The sequence below is a fragment of the Canis aureus genome, chromosome 13 (genome assembly GCF_053574225.1).
Source record: "Canis aureus isolate CA01 chromosome 13, VMU_Caureus_v.1.0, whole genome shotgun sequence".
Classification (NCBI taxonomy): domain Eukaryota; kingdom Metazoa; phylum Chordata; class Mammalia; order Carnivora; family Canidae; genus Canis; species Canis aureus.
This window is the reverse complement of record NC_135623.1, coordinates 23127082-23150278: the sequence shown is the minus strand read 5'-3', so window position 1 is coordinate 23150278 and position 23197 is coordinate 23127082. Positions and strand designations below refer to the sequence as shown.

The following is a 23197-nucleotide window of genomic DNA, read 5'->3' as shown; positions in this document are numbered from 1 at the left end:
GGGCTGAGGGAGATTGTGTTAGGCATACTCTGCGCTGAGCAGAGAGCCCAGCTCCAGGCTTGATCTCATAACCCTGAATTCATGGCCTGAGATGAAACCAAGAGTCAAATGCTTAGTCCATTGTGCTACTCAGGCGCCTGTTCTTCTTTTAAAATATGCATAAACACATTGGTGTATGTAATTTGTTAGTAAGTATTATATATGATGGTGGTGCATGTCCCTAAAGTTTTTTAGTTCCATGGTTGCACTGTGAAATACATTTGAGTATTGTTTTCCAGTTTGTTTTATCCAAAGAACCCTTTGTTTAAGTGAAATCTTTCTCATTTGAAAAGTATAAATCGAAAGCAGGGCTGTTTTGGTTGGAGGCTCTTGAGGGGCTTTCTTGTGCACTTTGGAAATTGCTGGTTTATAGCCTGTCAGTATAGTTCAGATCTGATTAAAAGTCTGTGATCATTGGGGCGCCTGGCTGGCTCTATTCTCCCTGGACGTAGCTTGCTCAGAATTTGGTTTTTCTTGGCATTCCAAGTGCAGGCCTCGAGTTCTCTGGTCTGTGTAGTTAACACGTGAAGCCTGTAGGCCTAGTGTGACTTCTGAAGTGGCCCTGCAGTACCACCACTTCTCTCTAGCACTGCTGATGAATTGTTTTTTTCATAGTTGCAAAGTAGCCCTCCTCCAGGCCTTGTTTCCTTGCTTAATGGTTTTAGCTAACTCTATTTCTCCTAAATGTAGGATGATCAAGATTTTTTTTTTTTAATGATACTATGTATTTGTTCATGAGAGATTGCAGAGAGAGGCAGAGACATAGGCAGAGGGAGAAGCAGGTTCTTTGAGGGGAGCCCAATGTGGGACTCAAACTCGGTACTCAAGGATCATGCCCTGAGCTGAAGGCAGATGCTCAACCGTTGAGCCACCCAGGCATCCCAGTTTTTTTAGGTTTTTATTTAAATTGCCTGGTACTTATTAAGTTGCACTCCTTAATCCCCATCCCTTTCACCCATTCCCCCACCCACCTCCTGTCTGGAGTTTGTTCTCTATAGTTAAGAGTCTGTTTCTTGGTTTGTTTCTATTTCCCTTTGCTCCTTTTGTTGTTAAATTCCACATATGAGGGCAGCCCAGGTGGCTCAGTGGTTTAGCACCGCCTTCATTCAGCCCAGGGCCTGATCCTGGAGACCCGGGATCGAGTCCCACATCGGGCTCTCTGCATGAAGCCTGCTTCTGTCTCTGCCTGTGTCTCTGCCTCTCTGTGTCTCCCATGAATAAATAAATAAAATCTTAAAAAAAAAAATTCCACATATGAATGAAATCCTATGATATTTGTCTTTCTCTGACTTATGTCCCTTAACATCATCCTTGAGCTCCATCCATGTTGTTGCAAATGGCAAGATTTCAGTCTTTTTTATGGCTGAATAATATTCTGTTATATATCTATATATACGCACACATACTGCATCTTTATCCTTTTAACAGTAAATGGACACTTGGGCTGCTTCCATAATTTGGCTATTGTAAATAATGCTGCTATAAACATTGGGGTGCATTATTCCTTTCAAGTAGTATTTTTGTGTTCTTTGGGTAAATACCCAGTAGTTAGTGTGATTACTGGGTTGTATGGCAGTTCTATTTTTAATTTTTTGAAGAACTTCCATACTCTTTTCCACAGGGGTTGTACCAGTTTGCATTCCCATCAGGAGTGCAAAAGGGTTCCTTTATTTTGATGTAGTCACAATAGTTTATTTTTGCTTTTGTTTCTTTTGCCTTGGGAGACATATCTAGAAAAAAGTTGCTATGGCCAATGTCAGAAATTACTGCCTGTGCAAATCTTTTTTAGAATTTTTATGGTTTCAGGTCTCACATTTAGGTCTTTAATCCATTTTGAAGTTATTTTTGTGTGTGGTGTAAGAAAGTGGTCCAGCTTCATTCTTTTGCATGTAGCTGTCCAGTTTTCTGTACACGGCTTGTTGAAGAGACTGTCTCTTCCCCACAGCATATTCTTTCCTGCTTTTTTAAATGCAATTGACTATATACTTGTGGGTTTATTTCTGGGTTTTCCGTTCCATTGATCTGTGTGTCTTTGTGCCATTAACATACTGTTTTGATCACTGCAGCTTTGTAACATAACTTGAAGTCTGGAATTGTGATGCTTCCAGCTTTGCTTTGCTTTTCACTATTGCTTTGGGTGTTTGGGGATCTTTTGTGGTTCCATACAAATTTTAGGATTCTTTGTTCTATTTCTGTGAAAAATGCTGTTGCTGTTTTGATAGTAATTACATTAACTGTGTACATTGCTTTGAGTACTATAGACATTTTTAAAGTATTTATTCTTCCAATTCATAAGTGTGGAATGTCTTTCCATTTTTTTGTGTCATCTTCAGTTTTTTTTTCATCAGTGTTTCATAGTTTACACAGTGTAGATCTTTCCCTCTTTGTTTAGGTTTATTCTTAGGTATCTTAGTATTTTTGGTATAATTGTAAAGGGGATTCTTTTCTTTTTGTTGCTTCATTATTGGTGTATAGAAATGGAGCAGAGTTCTGGAGATTGATTTTTGTATCCTGAGACTTCACTGAATTCCTTATCAGTTCTAGCAGTTTTTTGGTGGAGTCTTCCAGGTTTTCTATATATGGTGTCATGTCATCTGTAAATAGAGTTTTACTTCTTCATTACCGATCTAGGTACATTTTATTTCTTGTCTGATTGCTGTGGCTAGGACTTCCAGTACTATTAAATAAAGTAGTGAGACTGGACATCCTTGTCTTGTTCCTGACCTTAGAAGAAAAGCTCTCAATTTTTCTCCATTGAGGATGTTAGCTGTGGGTTTTTCATAAATGGCCTTTATTGTGTCGAGGTATGTTCCCTTTAAACCTAGTTTGTTGAGTTTTTTTGTTTTTTGTTTTTTTTTTTAAGATTTTATTTATTTATTCATGAGGGACACAGAGAGAGGCAGAGACACAGGCAGAGGGAGAAGCAGGCCCCATGCAGGGAGCCCAACATGGGACTCGATTCTGGGTCTCCAGGATCATGCCCTGGGCTGTAGGCGGTGCTAAACCGCTGAGCCACCCAGGCTGCCTTTTTGAGAGTTTTTATCATGAATGGATGTTGTACTTTGTCAGATGCTTTCTCTGAGAGGAATGACCCAAATTTTAAATACAGTGACTGGAAAGAAACTCTTGTGGTATTACTGAGTCAGTGTTGTACATCTTAAACCTAATTGTGCTTGCTCTGACATTATGTAAATGGAGCATTAGTCAAATCAACTTTGGCTTTTGTAGCTAGGTCAGAGTTTTTAAAATTTTTATTTATTTATTTTTGAAAAGATTTTATTTGTTTATCCATGAGAAACACAGAGGCAGAGACGCAGGCAGAGGGAGAAGCAGGCTCTCTGCAGGGAGCCCGATGTGGGACTCGATCCCGGGACCCCAGGATCACTCCCTGAGCCAAAGACAGACGCTCAACCGCCGAGCCACTCAGGTGTTCCATTAGGTCACAGTTTTAAATACTCTGTCCTGTCTGATGAGGAAACTAGCTGACAAATAAATAGTATCAACTAGAGCTGAGGGCTTGACAGCGAGTGAGGAGAAGCTGGCCTATTTGACTTTAGTGGGTCAACTGTTCCTCACCCCTTCGGATGTCCTCTAGCATTTCAAGTCTGATGGCCCAGCTGCCTGGCTCTTTGTAACAGGTGTTCCTGCCCTTCTGGTCCATGAAAAGGGGCACCTGGTTTCTCTGGGGCTTTCTGAGATGCAATCTCATGACCCAGACTTTAAGGGAGGGGGCATGGCTTTCCTGTAGAGTACATTTATTTTTGGTAGATTTGTTTCAGGCTGCTTTTGAGAACAGGAGCTATACTTGTTAGGCACAAATTTTGCCCTAAAATGTTTACATAATCCTAGTTTAGATTAATTTGTGTGGTACTGTCATTTTGGTTTATCCAAAGGCAGGTGTATTCTGTGTTTGGTTTTATATTTCTCTTTAGGCCTGCCCTTTCTGTTGGTTTTCACTGTAGGACCAACCTCTGCTGTGTCCCTAAGTGGAGGCAAGACCAATTTGATTTCTTCTTGTGGTTTGCCTAGGTGGCAGATGAATACATGTTTTCCCTGGAAGAGAATAAGAAGTCCAAGGGCCGTCGTCAGCCTTTAAGCAAGCTCCCCCGCCATCACCCACTCGTGTTGCAGGATTGCGTCAGTGATGATGGTAAGTGTTGCTTTCCCTCTTGACCAGGAAGAGGAAAGTGTTTCACCCCATTAGGACTTGCTCTGACAGGACATTGGGAAGCCCAGCTAAGTGCCAGGGGTGGGCCCATGCTTCACTGTTCTCCCAGATACTCCACAAAGAGAACAGGATCTCATTTGATACTTAATTTATAATCATATTTCTTTGTATGTCTATGTATCTTGGAATGTACCTAATACAGGATGATCGCATGCAGGTTCTTCTCTTTCTTTACTAGGAGGTACAGGCTGATATTTCTGGATAGCAATTCTGTCAATGATGCCAAGCCAAATGCTGAATGTGTAGCTACAGAGATAACTAAGATATGTCCGTGCCCTCAAAAAGCTCACAAGGTAGTGGGGCAAACTGACAGGTAAACAGATCTAAAGAGAGGAGATGTTAATCTACAGCAGAAGGGAGAGCGTGAAGATCGATTCAGAGGGAGCTGCTCAGTTAAAGGGCCAGGCCAGGGTGTGATGGGTGGGCCAGAGTGAGGTGGGGGAGGCTGAGAGGGAGGCCTTACTATAGTGGGCCTTCAGGAGCCTTCAGTGGTTTTTTTTTTTTTTTTTCCTTTGACGGGTTTTAAGTGGCCAGATGTACATAAGAAGGAATGCTCCTGGGCAGCTCGGGTGGCTTAGTGGTTTAGTGCCGCCTTCAGCCCAGGGAGTGATCCTGGGGACCCTGGGATCAAGTCTCGCGTTGGGCTCCCTGCATGGGGCCTGTTTCTCCCTCTGCCTGTGTCTCTGCCTCTCTCTGTGTCTCTCATGAGTAAATAGATAAAATCTTAAAAAAGAAAGAAAAAGAAAAGAAGGATTGCTCCTAGCGACTGCATCTAGAGAATGGGTTTGAGGGCAACAGATGGGCTTTTGCCTTGGTCTCTGCGAGACCCTCTGCGAGCAGAGGGTCTGAAGCAGGATGATGGTGGTAAGGATGGGGGAGGGATACAGTGACGGGTGTTGGGAGCCTAAAGTCAGCTGGATTTAGGGGTTGGGTGTAGAGCTGTGAGTGTGGGGCATGTAGAAGCCTGAGTTCAGTGCCTCCCTGCATTGTAGCTTTGGTTGGGATTAGAAACCTAAGTTCAGTGTCTGTGGGGAATGTAGATTTGGGGCTCAGCAGAGGTAGTGTTTGATACCTTTTGAAAAATTTTAACCAAAATGGGGCACCTGGGTGGCTCAGTTAAGTGTCAGACTCTTTTTTTTTTTTTTTTTTAATATGGAACGCTTCACGAATTTGCGTGTCATCCTTGCGCAGGGGCCATGCTAATCTTCTCTATATCGTTCCAATTTTAGTATATGTGCTGCCGAAGCGAGCACAGTGTCAGACTCTTGATTTCAGCTCAGGTCATGATTTTCAGGGTCCAGGTCGTGGTCCACCAGGTCGTGGGCTTTGGGCTCAGCGGGGAGTCTGCTTGAGAGTCTCTCCCTCTGCTCCCCCCCTCCCCCACATGCTCTCTCAAATAAATAACTTTAAAAATTTTATTAAACTTTTTTTTTTTTTTTAAGCGGAAGTGTAGTTGACACACTATTACATTACTTCCAGGTATACAGCATAGTGATTGGACAGCTCTGGTATTTTGTGCTCACCACGAGTGTAGCTACCGTTGGTTTGATAACCTTTACTTAGAGTACATGAGGCCACTTGGGAGAGGGCAGAGGCTGGGGGTGGAAAGACAGGAAGAGGAGCCGGTGAAGGAGACAGAAGGGAAATAGGCAGAGATTGGAGCAGAAATGGGAACTGTGTCTATTGCTGGAGCTCAGAGTTGTTGGCCTCAGCGCAGCGTGGTCTCCTGTGCTGCCTGGAGCTCGAGTTCCAGGAACATGAGTGTGGCCAAGTCTCTGGCAGTGAGCAGGTCCTTTGTTACTCTTGACTGATGCCAGGTCCTTTCCTGCCCTGCCCTTCCTGGCACCAGTGACTGGGTGAGAAGGCCCAGACTCTCACCAGCCTCCCTGCTCCTGAAGCAAGCCCTATGTTCCCTTTCTCTTCTGATCCCTATCTCTGCTGTTTTCCTTGGTAGTAGGATTGTGATAAGCGAGTGGGGAAAGTCTTGAGATCCTCTAGTCAAAAGTAGGCCAGAGCCTGTGTCAGAGTCTTAAGAAGTCTCTCTGCTCTTCCTCTGGCCCAGATGGAGCTTGGGTTCTCTGGGTAGCAGCAGCCTAGCTTCAGGATCCCCTGACCCCAACCCCCTGGTGCTCTAAAGGCTCCAAATAGAGGTTGTAGGAAATTGGAACAGGAAACATTTATAGAGAGGACAACAGAATTACCCTGCAAAGGTGACCACTTGCATGTCTTAATGTGTTAATCTTCCTGATTTTCCTAGCCAGATACTAGATTATATCCATGTATGTCTTTTTATAATGATGCCATTGAGATAATAACGTAGGACCTCACAGCTATTCATGATCAATTTTAAATGTGGAAATGTTGAAGAGATGGAAGCCCCGTGCGTGCCTCCTGTTGTCAGCAGCCGCTGCCATGTTGCTGTGGGCGCTCGCTCTGCTTGTGTTATTGGGGTACATGCTGCATACACTTGCCACCACATGAGAGTGGGTTGTCCTCATCAGGTCACTTGAAGTGCACCGAGAGGCACTTCCTCAAGAGTCATAAATGCTGTTGCCACACCTAGGAAAATAGGCAGTGTTTCATGATGTTCTCCCATCTTCAGTCCATGTTAATTTTTCCCTGCTTATCCCAAAAGTGTGTTTCATAGCTTTTTCCCTTTAAACCAGTATAAACCAAACCGGGGTCACCCATTTCAAAGTCTTGTTTCTTTAGTCTCTTAGTCTAGCATGCGCCTCCCCTTACCAAATTTTTTTTAATCGAGGAATAAAATACTCAATGAAATACATCTTTCTTGTGCATCTCAGTGATGGTTTATACATGTAAATTGTAAATTTCCTGCAATTTTCACTTAACATAGTGAACATTTTTCCTTCTCATTACAGTGGTTATAAGTGGAGTGATTTTTTTTTTTTTAAGATTTTATTTATTCATGAGTGACACAGAGAGGGAGGCAGAGACACAGGCAGAGGGAGAAGCAGGCTCCATGCGGGGAGCCTGACATGGGACTCGATCCCGGGTCGCCAGGATCATACCCTGGGCAGAAGGCGGTGCTAAACAGCTGGGCCACCAGGGCTGCCTGTTTTTTTGTTTTGTTTTCTTTTGTTTTGTTTTACCACCTATGGTTTGGTAAACAGAGCAGATATCCCTGTGTTAATTTTTCTCTTGTGATTTGAGAGGCTGTCTGTTTCTGTTTCTTCTATTCAATCTTGGTCACTCTTGTTTTGCCCAGGATAAGAAAAATACTTGTGTTGGTTTTGGCACCATAGTTCCTGGTCGGCCTGTTTGATAGGGCTTGTATAGGTTGATTTTAATTGTCTGCAATGGGGATCCCTGGGTGGCTCAGCAGTTTGGTGCCTGCCTTTGGCCCAGGGCACGATCCTGGAGTCCCGGTATCGAGTCCCGTGTCAGGCTCCTGGCATGGAGCCTGCTTCTCAAACTCTCTGCCTGTGTCTCTGCCTCTCTCTCTCTCTCTCTCTCTCTCTCTATGTCTATCATGAATAAATAAATAAATAAATAAATAAATAAATCTTAAAAAAAAATTGTCTGCAATTACCTCACTACGTTAACAGTACACTTGACTGAGGTCACACACATGGCAGCTGCCAGGGGTCATTTAACATGACTGAAGGCAGAGTAGGTAACTATTCGCACTGAGCTGGAGTTGCTAGAAATGAACAAATAAATAGGCACCTAGTGCAAGTACATACCAGCGCCTTCCTTGGGCTGTTCTGCTTAGATCTGTAGGGCCTTTTCATAGTGGTTCTGCCTGGGAAGTGAGATCCTAGCTGGGGATTCCTGATGCCTCTACATAGCTAGATATGGTGACTCCAATGAGGGCTTCACGTAGTGTCACTGGCATGGAGCCAATCTCCTGTAAGATGTGTCATACTTGGACCTTTTTTTGGACTCACTCGCCAAAGAAGGACATCCCAAATGTGACCTCTCATATTTCCCTCACTTGGGGAAGCATCTGGAGAAACACTATTTCATTTATTTTGATGTTTGTTGCTCCTTTTACCAAAGATTGCTTCCGTTGACCCATAATATTAGAGTTGTGGTATTTTCCTCCCTCCTTCATGGTTTATGTTGGAATCCAGTGGGCTAAGTCCATCTCACTGATTTACTGGGAACTGGAAGGGGTATACCTGTATCACATCCATCTTGTTTTTTGAGCCCAGTTTTTTTGTTTTCCATTCAGCAGTGTGTCCCTTTCTTTTGGGAAGATGGCACCTGGAGGGGATTTTCCTTCCTCAGGCAGTGCTGGGGCCCAATGAATCCTACACTCTGCTGTCTTAGAGTAATGAAGAGACACAAATTTGTCATCTAGACCAGAGGTCTGTGAAGGACCAGATAGTAAATATTTCAGACTTCATAGGCTTCACATATTCTTCTTTCTTCCCTTTAATCCTTTAAAAATGTAAAAACAGTTCTTAGCCCCCCAAGTGGATTGCATTTGTCTTGTGGGCCATGATTGTGTGTTAGGCCTTGGCCTAGACTTAAGGTGTGGGAAAGAGGGTTCGTCTTGGTCACGCTCTACCTTCCTCTGAGCAGAGCCGGGACAGTTGGGGATCCCTGTCCAGAAAAGGCAGCTGTCCCACCAACCTTTGCAGAGGGAACTAGAAAGTTCTGACTAACGCACATGACATAAAAACCTTTAAGTCTTGCCATTTCCTTGTTTTTTTTTTTTTTTCCCCCCTTTTTTCCCTTCAGTGCAACTGTAGAGAAAACTCTTAAAAGGTAGGGACTCAACATGCTAACATACCGGAGACAACAAGTAACGTGGTTTCTGGCAAGACTGTGTCTTACTGTGCTGCCCTTGGGCACAGGCTTTGAACGCAGGCAGCTGTTAGGGGAGAGGAGCAGGCTGGACTCTGGGTAAGAAGAGAAGGGGCTACAGGCAGGACCATCTGCAGTATCATACAAGTATTGAAGAAGTCTGTTGAAAATTGCTTCTGCCCTTTGCCTTTATCACCTATAGGGTCTTAGGTTTAGGCCAGCCTGGAACCAGGCTGAGCTCATCTGCTCTCTAGGCAGAGTTACACATGTACGGGGCTGGTGCTGACTTGTGCTCTGCTCTCTGCTCCAGAGTCGTCTGAACAGCTGACCCCTGAGGAGGAGGCTGAGGAGACAGAGGCCTGGGCCAAGCCCCTGAGCCAACTATGGCAGAACCGACCCCCAAACTTTGAGGCTGAAAAGGAATTCAATGAGACCATGGCCCAGCAGGCCCCTCACTGCGCTGTCTGTATGATCTTTCAGACTTACCATCAGGTAAGCCCACTTCATCCTCTCCTTTTATCCAGAGCCAGCAGTCCGGAGGGAAGCGAGGTTTAATTGTGGGTACAGAGCTTGTCACTGGTTGTCTTGGGAAAGACATGTTCTTCTAGTATTCACTGCCCCGTCCATGTACTGTAGTCAGGTTTCTCCAGGCAGATAATCCAGCAATGTGAGTTTTTACCTGAGAATGGTTTGCAGAACAACTGGGGTGTGGCTTAGCCTTGGGGGGATTCCCTGTACCCTGTGGCATTTACACCATTTGCAGAGAAATCTGTTGTTATCTTTCTAGTCAGAAACTCTTCCTTCCAGGTGTTTTTTTTTCCTGGCCAGGCTGGAGCACTGTGCATTTCTTTAGTCTGCCAGAGCCTCCAGTACAGTCTTTCCTTTCTCTTTGCTACAGTGGGTGTTGGTGAAACTAGGGTGGGGAGGTAGGAGTAGAAGGTGTGCAGGAGGGGGAGGCACTGGGGCTGAGTTCATCTGTGCTCCTTGGGTTCCTGGGGCATTGATGGCCATCCACACCAGCATGTGCCAGGTGAGGAGCTTGGTCTCAGCTGGGACCTGCACAGGGTGACCTGGCATGGCTGCACTGAGCCTGGCATGGCCCCAGATTTCACGCTTGCCAAAGAATGGAACTGTGAGACCATACATACTTTGGGTTAGTAGCTCACTGCTTCTTTCCATTGACCGAAAAAAGGCAGAACTGAAGAATTGTATGTGCCCTTGCCTGCGAGGCAAGTACAACCATGGCCTGGTTGTACTGTTAGCAGACCTATCAAGTGGGTCTCTGTTTTCATGAGGGGCATGTACTTAGGGTTGACATATTTGAGGCCCTGTCCTTGAAATGCTGGTAGTGCCAGCATATATTTGCAGTTAGGGTATTTGTCAAGGGAAGTACATGGACCTACCATTCTTTCTGAAGGGACCCCTAGCCAGGAATCACAGGTGGGTCTCCAGCCATGTGGCAGTGCTTGCAGCTTAGGTGACTCACTGCTGTTGGCCCCTGGGGGAAATCACGCTAGTCTGTTAGGAGCACCAGCTCTGGGTCCTCTCCCTGGGCGGGGGCCACCATGCAGTGCCACACATAGGGGAGCCCACGAGAGCAACCTTGCTAACATCTCAGCGCGTTTTATTACCACTTGGTTTGGAAAGATTGAAATCCCAGTTGCCTCTTACCTCGCTCCATTTCCTCAGTTGTCCCCAGGGGCCTTTGTTTGATGCCGTTGTGGGAAATTGAATTTGAGTCATTAGAGGTAACTTCAATTAGCAGCTCTGGGATAATAGCTGCCACCTAGGAACTGTAGCCAGAGTCCTACCAGTAAGAGAGGCAGCTTTCTGCTGACAGAGCAGGTGGGAAGCTGGGAATACAGGCACATGCTCACTGAGGGCTGCCCCTGCTTGCTCTCCTTAGGTTGAGTTTGGAGGCCTTAGTCAGAGCTGTGGAAACACTTCAGCTCTGGCCCCCCAGAAGCAGAGGACCAAGCCATTGATTCCAGAAATGTGTTTCACCTCCACTGGATGCAGCACCGACATCAACCTTTCTACCCCTTACCTTGAGGAGGACGGCACTAGTCTTCTAGTTTCCTGCAAGAAGTGCAGTGTCCGCGTCCATGCCAGTGAGTGGTTCACCTTTGCTCTACGGCCTGACCCAGAGGCCTGCTCACTGTGGTCTCACCCCATGTTGGCCTCACCCCAGCTTTCCAGGGGCCTTCCTAGGCCCTCAAGTGCAAAGATTGCTCTTGTGTTGTTGGGGTTCGCTGCTGATAATTGAAGTTCCACCATTGATTTTGGGGTCTTTGCTTGTGTAGTCAACCTTGTACTTTTCTCTGGGCTGCACATACCAGGGGAGAAGGGAGGGATTAGTTCCCTGCGTGCTCGTACCAGGGAATCTACAGTCTTTGACTTTTGAGACCTTGGGCCATACCGTGTGGGTGAATCCTGGGGCCCCTGACTCTAGAATTCAGAGGTTTTTCTGTAAGATTTGGTTACAGCTTTCAGACTGGTGGTATATGGAAAAGAGTTGCAAGTATATATTCTTACTCTGGTCTCTGGGTTTAATTTACTCATCTTGGTGTCCTTGTTAGGTTGCTATGGGGTCCCCCCGACAAAGGCTTCTGAAGACTGGATGTGTTCTCGATGTTCAGCCAATGCCCTGGAGGAGGTGAGTGTGTCCACAGTGTTGCTGTCTTGCCTGTGAGACTTGGGGTTTGCTCAGGGCCAGGTTTTTTTTGTATGGACTTACTTTCTTCTTCTTTTTTGTATGGACTTACTTTCTTCTTCTTTCTTCTTCCTTCTTCTTTCTTCTTCTTCTTCTTCTTCTTCTTCTTCTTCTTCTTCTTCTTCTTTCTTCTTCTTTCTTCTTCTTTCTTCTTCCTTCTTCTTCCTTCTTCTTTCTTTCTTTCTTCTTCTTCTTCTTCTTCTTCTTCTTCTTCTTCTTCTTCTTCTTCCTCCTCCTCCTCCTCCTCCTCCTCCTCCTCCTCCTCCTCCTCCTCCTCCTCCTCCTTCTTTCTTTCTTCTTCTTTCTTCTTCTTCTTCTCCTTCTTCTTCTTCTTCTTCTTCTTCTTCTTCTTCTTCTTCTTCTTTCTTCTTCTTTCTTCTTCTTTCTTCTTTCTTCTTCTTTCTTTTTTTTAGATTTTACTTATTTTATTAGAGATCACAAAGGGAGGGAGGGCCAGAGGGACAGGAAAACAAGCAGACTCCCCACTGTGCAGGGAGTCCGACATGGGGCTTGATCCCAGAACCCCGAGATCATGACCTGAGCTGAAGGCCTACGCTTAACTAAGCCACCCAGGTGCCCCTCATGTGGGCTTTCTGTCTCCAGCAGTCTGCACAGGGCCTGGTTCACAGTGATGTCAGAGTGGGTATTGTCAGAATAAATCCCCATAGCCTGGTTGCTGCTCAGCTATGGCAGGACATGTATCAGTCTGAAAGTTGTATTTGCTACATTGTATCTGGACCAAGTAGGTCCCCCTGTGAACCAGCTATAACCCCCTTTAAAGAACTTAGCTATTGGGTTGGGCCATCAGAATGGGGCTCAGATGCTTCATTTAGTAGCTCTCTCCTCTTTATCCCCTGCCCCGGAACCTTGGCAGCACCCCACGTAGGAGGCGGGCAGAGACCTGTAATGCCTTCAGTTTGGACAGAGCGTTCTTGGTGACCACTTACAGCTGTTACTATTAACAACGAAGAGGATTATGTTAAGTCAGGCAAATACTTGGTATACTTTAGCTCTGGGTGGTCTCCTTGTCTTCCTGTGGGGGAGTCCTGCTTATGTGGACTGTGTAGGCGAGGCCCCACATGCCATTAAGCCACTTTCTTATGTGGAGGCTGCAGTTACCCAAAGGAGGCCAAGGAGAGAGCAGATTGGATGTTAATGACTTGGTGGTAACCGCCCTTCCTCCCCATCCCTTCTTGGCAGGATTGCTGTTTGTGCTCACTACGAGGGGGAGCCCTACAGAGAGCCAATGATGACAGGTGAGTTTCTGAGCAGTGGCTCCGCTGCTCAGCTCTGGAGCAGCGTTGGAGAGGCTCTGAGAGGGCAGTGGCCGTTCATCAAAATGACTGATGGAGGGTTTGGGAAGCACATTGTTGGAGCTGGAATAGCATCTCCAAGACTAATTTTGAAAATGGGTTGCCAAGGGGAGCCAAGCAGCTCTAGACCTTTCCAATCTAGCTTCTCCTCCGAGGCAGAGATATAAGTGATGTCTTCCTTTTGGAGGAGCTAAGACAGGCGCATGAGGGTGTGGGGATCCTGCACAGACCATGTAGTGGCCCCATGGGCCAGAAGTGAGACAGTTATCTTATTGTAGCTGGGGCTGGTGCAGAGGTGGCCATGGGCATGGGCTTGTGAGCCCTTGTCCACAGGCGCACTCTGCCTGGCTCAGGCCTGCTGTTGGAAGGAGGGTGAGTGTCCTTGGGGAGCAGAGTGGGACATGGAGGAGAGCTCAGCCTCGCCCACCTGCTGTGAAGTCAGACCTACAGAAGTCTGGGCATCCTAGCCAGCAGGCAGCTTTTCTTACTGAGCTGACCCTTTGTGCCTGGTCTTAGCTTACTTGGTCTGAGGTAGAAGTGTGAGGTGGATGAAGTTTTTGCTCTGGAAAAGCTGGCTGTCCGTGGGACTGTAGTGCACACAGATTGGTGGGCAGCCGGTGGTGAATATCCTGCTTCTAGCTAACGTCCTGTGGGAATTGGAGCCTGCCTGCAGTACAGGAACCTCCCCGATCCTTTGTTCTGTTCCACATAGACAGCTCTTCTGCTTGCTGCTTCCAGGCCTTTATTTTTTTTCTTTTAAATATTCTATTTATTTATTCATGAGAGACACAGACACACACACACACACACACACACACACACACAGAGGCAGAGACATAGGCAGAGGGAGAAGCACGCTCCAAGCAGGGAACCTGACATGGGACTTGATTCCAGGTCTCCAGGTCATGCCCTGGGCTGAAGGTGGTGCTCAACCACTGAGCCACCCTGGGCTGCCGGCTTCCAGGCCTTCAAAGGCACTTGCTGCCATTATTTGAGGTTATCGTGTTCCTCATAGTTGTGGGAGAGCGCTGTTAAAAGTTCTTCCTTACTTGGAGCAGAAGTGGCTCTCCTTGAGCCTCCCACCTTAACCCTATATCCCTAGTTCTGCTCCTGTGGGGTCATGCCAAACAAGTCTGTTCCCACAGTTGCAGAGGAGCCCCACCAATACTATACAGACAGCTTCTGTGTAGGCCCCACATTGTCTGTGATAGCTTTTATCTGGTCTGATGTTAAGAGTCACATCATGTTCCTATCAAAATGCCCAGAACTGTAATTTTCTCAAAATGTCCATTGAACAGACCTGTCAGAGTAGGTGGGGCCTGTGCCAGACCTTAACGAGTGAGCTTGCTGTGGATGCAGGGATCAGAAGGAGAGGTCATTTCAGCCCAGGGGAAAGGTTTGGGTGAAGGCCTAGAGGGGAGACCTACGGCTACTGGCAGACGGGGGACAGATGGAGACATTTTGAGGAAGCACCCAGCTTCTGTGGTAAAAGAGGTCTATATAGAGCTCTCTGATTTATTCTCACTTCCTGAAACCTACCCCTTTCAATCAGCTGTGTTTCTGCTCATTTTGCAAGAGATTTTATATGAGTTTGTGGTGTAAGAAGCGCAACCCTGTGCTAATGCAGGGCCGTATAGTAGGGACCCATTTCTGTACTCAGTGTGAACACTCCTGGTTCTTACCTTGCCAAGTCCCTGGACCTTGCAGGTGGAAGGAAGAGGCCTTGTTTGGCTAGGGAGGGAGCACTGTGTGCAGGCCCCCCCCCCCCCCCCCCCCCCGAATTGATAGATTTGATGAAAAGGCAACAGGGCCTTACAGCCAGAGGTGACTGAGGTAGCCTTTGCCTTTTGGCAGGTGGGTCCACGTCTCATGTGCTGTGGCAATTTTGGAAGCAAGGTTTGTCAACATTGCCGAAAGAAGTCCAGTGGATGTGAGCAAAATTCCCTTGCCCCGCTTCAAACTGGTAAGGAAGAGGGAATGGGCTTGGGGACTCTCTCTGTCATTGCCCCATTTATATGTCTCTGGGTGGAGGAGAACATAACGTTTTTGAGGCCCAGTGGTCATCTTTTACCCTTGGTTTTGGTCAAGGTTTGTGAGGCACCATATGGTTAAAACTACTTACTGAGGACACATGTATTCATATAGGAGGTTGAAAGAGGTTTATGTACCCTTTTGTTTCGGGAAGAAGGTGCTGGTTTGGCTGTGTGCATTTAGACAGGGGAACAGTGGAGGAGACTGCAGTGGTAGCTGCTGGAGTCACTGGCTTGCTTCCCTTGTGTTGTAGAAATGCGTCTTCTGCAAGAAGCGGAGGAAAAGAACCGCTGGCTGCTGTGTGCAATGTTCTCACGGCCGTTGCCCAACTGCCTTCCACGTGAGCTGTGCCCAGGCTGCTGGGGTGATGATGCAGCCCGATGACTGGCCTTTTGTTGTCTTCATTACCTGCTTTCGACACAAGATCCCTAATCTGGAGGTGAGGGAGGATGCCATTCTAGAATCCTCTTGACAGTTTCTAGGGTCATTTTCTCTGCAGGCTATCCATTTATTGTGTCAGCAAGTATTCTCTCCAGAGTCCTGCTTTATGGAGAGTGCCAATGTGGAAGGGATGAAGAGGTGGCCCTCATCCATCTCTGCTCCCTGCCTTGTACCTCCTAATCAGCATCAAACTGCTTGTGGTCGATTCTTTGTGATTATCTGTTTACTTGTTTGCCACCCCTCCCTGAGGGGGCCCTAGCTTATTAACATGAGTGTCCCTCTTCCCTAACACGGTGTCTAGGATGTAGCAGGAGCTCTGCAGATAGTGTCAGCTGGTAGAGAGTGCTCGGAAGAGTTAACTGTTAACCACCGTACAGTAGACTTTTGTGCTTCTCTAAATAGTGAAGCTTGGAGAAAATTACATGTCATCTTAGGTAGACAAGTTATGAAAGAGTTTGGGTAGAAGGTGGCAATTGAATTGGGACTTAAACAATAAGTAGCAATTGTGAGAGGGAGGGCATTCAGGGCTTCAGAAGCAGAACAAGCAAGGCTCAGGAGAAGGTGCATGTGAGGCTGGTTCTGGGAATATGGCAGGTACTGAAAGACAAGCGGCGCCAGGCGGTTAAGGCCCTGGACTGCCCCATTTAGGAATTTGATCTCTCTTCCACTAGATGAGAACTTTTCAAAAATTGATTTTGAGCCATATTTCTTAACAGTTACTCTAGTGGTGGATTCAAAGGCTCGAAGCTGAAATTTAAGGCAGGGGGACTAGTTAGTTTGGGATTAAAGTGAGGTCTGAAGTGAGAACATACAGGGAGGTAGAGCTTTGGGGGTCACATCTAACCATGGGCTCCTACGATGGGTGGAATTGACAGGGATTGTTGACCGCCTTAGAGATTAACATGGGGAAGGTGTAAGGGAGTGTCTATTTAAGACGGCTCATGTTCTTCCCCTGAAAGATGGAAGGGATGCAAATTCGATGATGCTATTAACTGGCCGGAACTGATTCAGAGTAGGGCTGGTTCCCAGGTGGGGAGGGGGAGAAGTGAAGAGGATAGGACATTTGACATTGAGGTGATTGCTGGAGCACTCTGATGGAGCTTCTAAAGGAGGCTGCTTTAACTATGAGGGTGAAGATTTGGATCTTAGCAGTCTTTAACAGGGTAGTTCAATCCAGTTGCCATTAGAAACTGGAATCTGGAGATTCCTAATATAAGGAGCAGATGGCAGAGCAGAAGCCAGCCAAAGTAGCTGAAAAAGTACAGATGGAAGCCACTGGAGGGGGATCAGGAGGTTGTGTGCTCTGGGGCTGGCAGGTCTGGCATAGTGCTCATTGGTGCCCCACACTGAGGAGTTGCCATGGGGTCTTCTGGTCAGAAGCCAGACTCTAGTTGGGGGAGTTAGAGTCAAATAGGAGAGATGCTTATAAAGATGATGAATACTTATAAAGTGAAGAACACAATAGAGGGCTCCTCTAGAGGAGCACACCTGTCATTACCATTTGAGATTGTGGCATAGGTCTTGTTGGCTGACTGGATTCTTCTTTTTCATAAAGATCTTTGACTAAGCATGACAGGTGGGCAGGTGGGTTAGGAGCTCAGGAAGAGGAGAAAGTCTTTGTGAGAAAGAGACTGGAGGGGTGGTGTGTGAGGTGTAGGGCTGAGCCCCAAGGATCAGGGAAGCAGGAGTTTGCTTATGGAGCCAGGCCAGTACTACGGGGATTGTCCTCAGCACTCCAGATCCTTTTTTTTTCTTTAAAATATTTTATTTGTTTATTCATGAGAGATGCAGAGACACAGGCAGAGGGAGAAGCAGGCTCCTCGCAGGGAGCCCGACACGGGACCCAATCCCAGGACCTGATCCTGGGACTCTAGGATCACGCCCTGGGCCAAAGGCAGGTGTTAAACCACTGAGCCACCCAGGCATCCCTAGCACTCCAGATCCTTAAATTGGCAGCTGTAGGCTGCTGACCCTGTGAGAACATGGGGTACTGTTGAGTATTTCTTTCATAATCTTTCAAATACTTACTAAGCACCTATTACATCTTAGGCTCAGGTTTAGGCATTGGGAGTATACCAGTGACCCAGACCCAACCGTGCCTGTCCTCTTGCTCCATGCAGTTGGAAAACCCATTGAAACGTGTAAATGTACAGTATGTCAGATGGCCAGAGGGGTGGTGGATGAAAATGTAGCAGGATAAGGGGAATGGAAGAGGAATATTAAGGAAGTGTCAGTAGGTTGACATTTGGATGTGAGGGGGCCAGTGTGCAGATGACTGAGGAATAGCATTTCAGGTAGAGGGAACAGCAGGGCAAAGACTGAGGTGGGGAATGTGTTTGGCACACATGTTCAGGGACAGTAAGGGGGCCAGCGTGACGGAGCACAGTGCTTGGGGGAACTTGGGGAGGAGTGGTTGGATCTAGTGCCACCAGATGCTCTGTGATCCATTTGCATCAGGGGTAAGTTCAGGATGAGAGGGTGGTGTGTCTCAGAGATTATAGGGCCCTTAGAATGGGAGCTCCTGGTCACATGCGGCTAAGGACATCCAGGGATCTTCAGTCTTTGTGCTTTAGCCCTGAGTGTAGAGCTAGTGCTGAGATTAGCATGGTGCATTGTTTGGGGGCCTGGGCTCAGAGCCCTCACTGAGTGTCTTCCTTGATGTGTATCTAAGCTGTATGCATTCGTAGGTGCTATTTGGTTAGTTCCTGGCAACAATAGGGAAGTCACAAGAGTCTATTCTGGGAGATAGTATGGTAGAAGGACCCATTGTGGACTGGGAACTAGGGAGGTGCTACATTTATGGAGGGAAACATGCTGCTGGTTTCTTGTAGCCTCCCTGCTGGGATTTGAGTACCTGGAAAGATCTGGTTCAGCTCCCACCCCCTAGTCTTTCTTGGTTTTCCATTTCCATCGTCTTTCCCTGGGAAAGAAAAACCAGTTGGTCTTGGTCCACATTTTTCAGGCCTGTCAAATCATGTGGGAGTAACCCAAGCCTCTATTTTTTTCCAGCGTGCCAAGGGGGCCTTGCAGAGCATCACTGCAGGCCAGAAGGTCATTAGCAAGCACAAGAATGGGCGCTTCTACCAGTGTGAGGTGGTCAGGCTCACCACTGAGACCTTCTATGAAGTCAACTTTGATGATGGTTCCTTCAGTGACAATCTCTATCCTGAGGACATAGTGGTAATGTCTGCAAGGAGCTTCTTGGGCAGTTTGGGATGGGGGTGTTTCTGGGGCTGGCTGGCAGACTGACTGTGGGCCTGCCTGCCATTTCTAGCTGGGCCCACAGTCCCATCAGTCTTTCCCTGAACATAAGGAAGCATTTTGTACTGGTGTTTCTTTGTGAAGAAAACTGCGTGCTGCTAGGCTACTCTGCTTCCCCTAGACGCTCACAGGAATCTGTGTTTTCTTTTCTTTTTCCTTGATTTTATTTATTTATTCATGAGAGACAAAGAGAGAGAGACACAAACATAGGCAGAAGGAGAAGCAGGCTTCCTGTGGGGCGCCTGATGCAGGACTCGATTCCAGGGCCCCAGGATCACGACCTGAGCCAAAGGCAGGTGCTCAACCACTGAGCCATCCAGGTGCCCGGAATCCGTGTTTTCTGCAGTATTTTGAAGCCTGCTTCTATTTCAGTCAAACTACCATGAAAGGTGTTCTAGTGCAGTGGAATCTGACCAATGTGCCAACACCAGCTCCTTTGCTTAGTAGCTGTGTGATTTTGGAAGAATTATCCACCTTCTTTTCCTGTCATGCCCTCTTAGTGGATGTATGGAATTTGCTTTTGGTTCTTTACAGGTGAAGGCTTTGGGGCTGAGTAGAAACTGCTTGGAGACATCCCTGGCCTGCTTATGTTATTGACACCTGACACACTGGAAGCTCTGCCTGGACCCACTTCTAGGTTTCCTGGCTCAGTATTCAGGACTTAGTTTGAGTTTCCCTTACTCTCACTCTGCCCTTTCCTAAGCACCAAAGCAGTGGATGAAGCCACTTCTACCTTTAAGGAATCCAGTAGTTCCCATCTTTATCCTGTATTAGCAACCTAGTTGCTAAAAGCACCTAACGTTAGTTACAAGGTAGACTTGAGTCATAGTAAAGATGATATTAGTAGTGTTTGTGGCAGCAGTAGAGGTATAATTTACTAAGCTTTTCTAGCACACCAGGCCCTGTACTAAATGCTTCATGTTAGGTGTCTCTGTCACTTCTGAGAAGCAAGCGGTGCTATCTCTTAGATCCGTGATCTCAGGACTCTGTTTTCTAAAAATTACTGAGGACCTCATAGAGCTTTTTTGTGGGTAATGTCTGCCCATGTTTACTGGAAATTAAAATGGAGATTAATATAATCTGGGTTTTTAAAGATAGCTTTTAAAACAAAATATTAGTGGGAAGAATGCCATTTTCTACATTTCTGCACATCTTTTTTTTTTTTTTCTAAGATTTTATTTATTTATAAATAACCTTTACACCCAACTTGGGGCTTGAACCCACAACCCTGAGATCAAGAGTCACACACTCCACCAACTGAGCCTGCCTGGTGCCCCTCAGAAATATGTTTAAATTTGGCAAAGCTTCAAGCTTATTGAAGCTTATTGTGGTGATACAACTTTTCTGACGTTCAGATTTTTCTAAAAGCTGAAGTTTTTTTATTGGCAGTACTGTCTTTTATTTTCCTTGAAGTGACAAGCTTATTTCATTCATTTCTGAGAAGATGTCTGCCAAAACCCAAGTCTGAATAACCATAGTTTGTCAGCCAGTTTTTCAAACAAAGCTAGTGTTCCATGATAAAAAGCAGCTCACAACTCGGTTCCACAGTGCTTTCCCTCAAGACAACCATCCTCCTTCAGCCTGCAGTAGAAGTGTCCGTCTCCAAGTACTCACATGCATACTCCAGGACTGAGGTTTGACAAGTTAAGTTTTTCTGCTTCATCAAGAGACACTATTATGTGAAACCAGGCATTTTTCTCTTTTCCCTCAATTATAAGCTCCTGGTGGTGAAAAAATACAGCACAAAGAAAGAGGCTAATAACGTTTTAACGTTACTCAGAATTCATCGTTGTCTTCTGTCTCCTCGGGGCAGGGCCTGTCCCTTGACCTTTAGCAGGACAGTTAAAGCAGTGTGAGAAGGATTCTTGATCTTGGCACTATGTTTATTAAATTTACTCTATGTTTGCTCTGTCACCTCAGAGCAACAGGGGCAGAGAGATGGGGCTGACTTGGACTCAGCAGGCAGGTCTCTAACTAGGGTATCTTTCAGCCCAGGGAGAGCCTGCCTGGCCTGTATGCCTGAGCAGGAATTTGTCCCAGTTCATTCTTCCCTAAGTAGGTGGTGGTAACCCCTGCACGCAGAGGGATCTTCCTTTCACTCTTCTCCCCTACTGTTCCCTCAGAGTCAGGACTGTCTCCAGTTGGGTCCTCCTGCTGAAGGAGAAGTGGTCCAAGTGAGATGGACAGATGGCCAAGTCTACGGAGCTAAATTTGTGGCCTCCCACCCCATCCAGATGTACCAGGTAGCCAGCCAAAGGTTTTTGTGGGGGGCTGGGGAGCACTTGATTAATTCAAATGTTTCCTCTTAGGCTGGAGGGGAATCTTTGCTTTTGGGAGAGCTCAGCGGTCAGTAATAACCTTTTCAGAGCTTGGGACTGCTCTATGTCTATCTAGTCTGCCAGAGGTGGCTTCAGATTTGGCAGTCCTTCATTCAGTGTTCTGGATCCTTCCTGTGATGGCAGGAAATTGCCACTGTGCACAGTGGACCAGGGAGAAAGGGATCTCTTAGCCAAAGGTCTTTGTTTATTTGGTAGGTGGAGTTTGAGGATGGCTCACAGCTTGTGGTTAAGAGAGATGACGTGTACACGCTGGATGAAGAGCTTCCCAAGAGAGTCAAGTCTAGACTGGTGAGTGTGTTTTCTGTGTGTTCATGGTTCTGGTCTGGGAGGGAGGGAACAAGGCAAGGGTGTGTCCTTTTGTTCTTTCCCTGGGGTGGTTGGCCACAAAGTGCTCATCGGGCTTGCTTATTCCTCTACAGTCTGTAGCCTCAGACATGCGCTTCAATGAGATTTTCACAGAGAAGGAAGTTAAGCAGGAAAAGAAACGGCAACGAGTGATCAACTCAAGATACCGGGAAGATTACATTGAGCCTGCACTATACCGAGCCATCATGGAGTAGGTGCTTCCAGGGGCCAACCGGTGCCCAGCCATCAAGGCGAGAGCACTGTGGGGTTCCACAGCACAGCAGACCCATGGAACTCTGAAGGCTCTGAAAGTGAAGTTGTACAATGAAAAGGAATGGAATAACTGACCCCATTGTCTTCTCACACCCCCATCCCCGTCGCATTCCGCTGTAGTGAAAGGACAGCCTTCCTTGGACATGTGGCAGCAGCTGATCTCCCAGCTGAAGGGCTGTGCACTGAACTGCTTGGGGCTGCCCTGGCCCCGGTTTGCAGCGGGGTTGACTGTGCTGGCTGGGCTGGTTGCCCTGTTCCTGGCCTAGGACTTAGCTTCCTAACAATCACCTGCACCAACTAGGCAGAGGTGCTGGTGCTTCCTTCCTCCCCTCTTTTGTATTTATGTGTGTGTGTGCGTGCGTGCCTGCGTGTATATGTGTGTGTGTGTGTGTGTGTCCGTGTGCGCATGTGTGGATGTTTGGTCTGGACCAGCTTCTGCCAGCCCTTGGCCTTTACTGCCTTCCTTGCCTGTCCAGGGCAAACAGAATGTGAAATTTGGCCCTCAGCTGAGCTGAGCAAAGGCTCCTAGGGGTTGGCTGGAGATAAGTATGGCATCTGTGTCCCTGGAACGGGCTCAAGGAAGTGCTGGCGAAGCTGCAGTGTTGAGATATTAGGGGGTTAATGCCACCTCTTTGTCCTATTTTGATGGAGAAGATAGGAGGTAGCATGGGGCTGTGCCCATATCACTCTAGGCACAGGACCTCTCTGGCACAGTATTAGGGTGCGGGTGGGGAGCACCTGAAGGGGGATCTTAATGATGGAAGCAGGCAGAGCCTGGTGGGTGATTCTGGCAACAGAAAATTGCAATCATGCAGGGGCTGGGAGGGTTAAGATGAACTGGGGCCACTGGAGACTGGGGGGCAGGTCTAGATATGCCCCTGGTCTGGGGGTGGGAGGGAGCTGATTTGGGGGTGGGGGTGGGACTGGAGGGCAACGCTGAAGGGGTTAAACAGGTTTTTGCTCCTCATGAATTTGTTTGCCTGGGCCCAGGATTGGAGGGCTTCACACCTATACCCTTGTGTATACAAGAATCAGATTTATAATACTTCCCTGTTTTTTGTTACGTATGAACGCTATAAACCAAATTATTTTGAAAACTGGTGCATCACCTTGTCCTTAGCAATAAAATGTGTTGAGCAGAGGATTTGCTGTGTCTGCCCCACAGAGCCTGAATGGCCCAGGGTCAGGCTGGGGGTAGATCTAGTTATAAGCTCTGGGGCAGGGCGAGGTATTTTAAGAAGACCACTCGGGCAGGATCTAGGAAGCTGTCCTAAAGCGATGGGTTCCTTGTCAAGTCCTGGTCCTGTGGGCTGTGTGTTAGACCAGGCAGGGGGAGACCTGGGGAGCAGAGGCACTGGTGGCTATGAGCTCCTTGTTTTGCTTCCTTTGTCTTCGGGGTAGGAAGGAGGGGATTGAGGACCGGGCCACTCTCACAGTC

General features: G+C 47.0%; 1 protein-coding gene and 1 non-coding gene across 8 annotated transcripts in view; one reads left to right on the top strand and one right to left on the bottom strand.

Annotated features, from left to right (window-relative positions):
* Positions 1 to 22903, top strand: part of KDM4A (lysine demethylase 4A) — a 48842-nt gene extending 25939 nt beyond the window's left edge. For 4 of the 7 annotated variants that reach the window (XM_077845345.1, XM_077845349.1, XM_077845348.1 and 1 more), the window contains exons 12-22: positions 4069 to 4189; positions 9354 to 9535; positions 10950 to 11154; positions 11623 to 11699; positions 12957 to 13012; positions 14924 to 15032; positions 15354 to 15539; positions 18551 to 18721; positions 20926 to 21045; positions 21337 to 21429; positions 21561 to 22903. In XM_077845345.1, coding sequence (XP_077701471.1) covers positions 4069 to 4189; positions 9354 to 9535; positions 10950 to 11154; positions 11623 to 11699; positions 12957 to 13012; positions 14924 to 15032; positions 15354 to 15539; positions 18551 to 18721; positions 20926 to 21045; positions 21337 to 21429; positions 21561 to 21701 — 1461 coding nt within the window. In that variant the 3' untranslated portion in view covers positions 21702 to 22903. Of the gene's footprint in view, positions 1 to 4068; positions 4190 to 4445; positions 4581 to 9353; positions 9536 to 10949; positions 11155 to 11622; positions 11700 to 12956; positions 13013 to 14923; positions 15033 to 15353; positions 15540 to 18550; positions 18722 to 19336; positions 19440 to 20350; positions 20523 to 20925; positions 21046 to 21336; positions 21430 to 21560 lie in introns of those variants that run through there. The other 3 variants (XM_077845350.1, XM_077845351.1, XR_013350467.1) reach the window with 3 other exon arrangements.
* On the bottom strand, positions 5414 to 5520 carry LOC144282769 (U6 spliceosomal RNA). The gene has a single exon (XR_013351212.1). It is a non-coding gene; the product is annotated as a U6 spliceosomal RNA (small nuclear RNA).
* Positions 22904 to 23197: the final 294 nt, after the last annotated feature.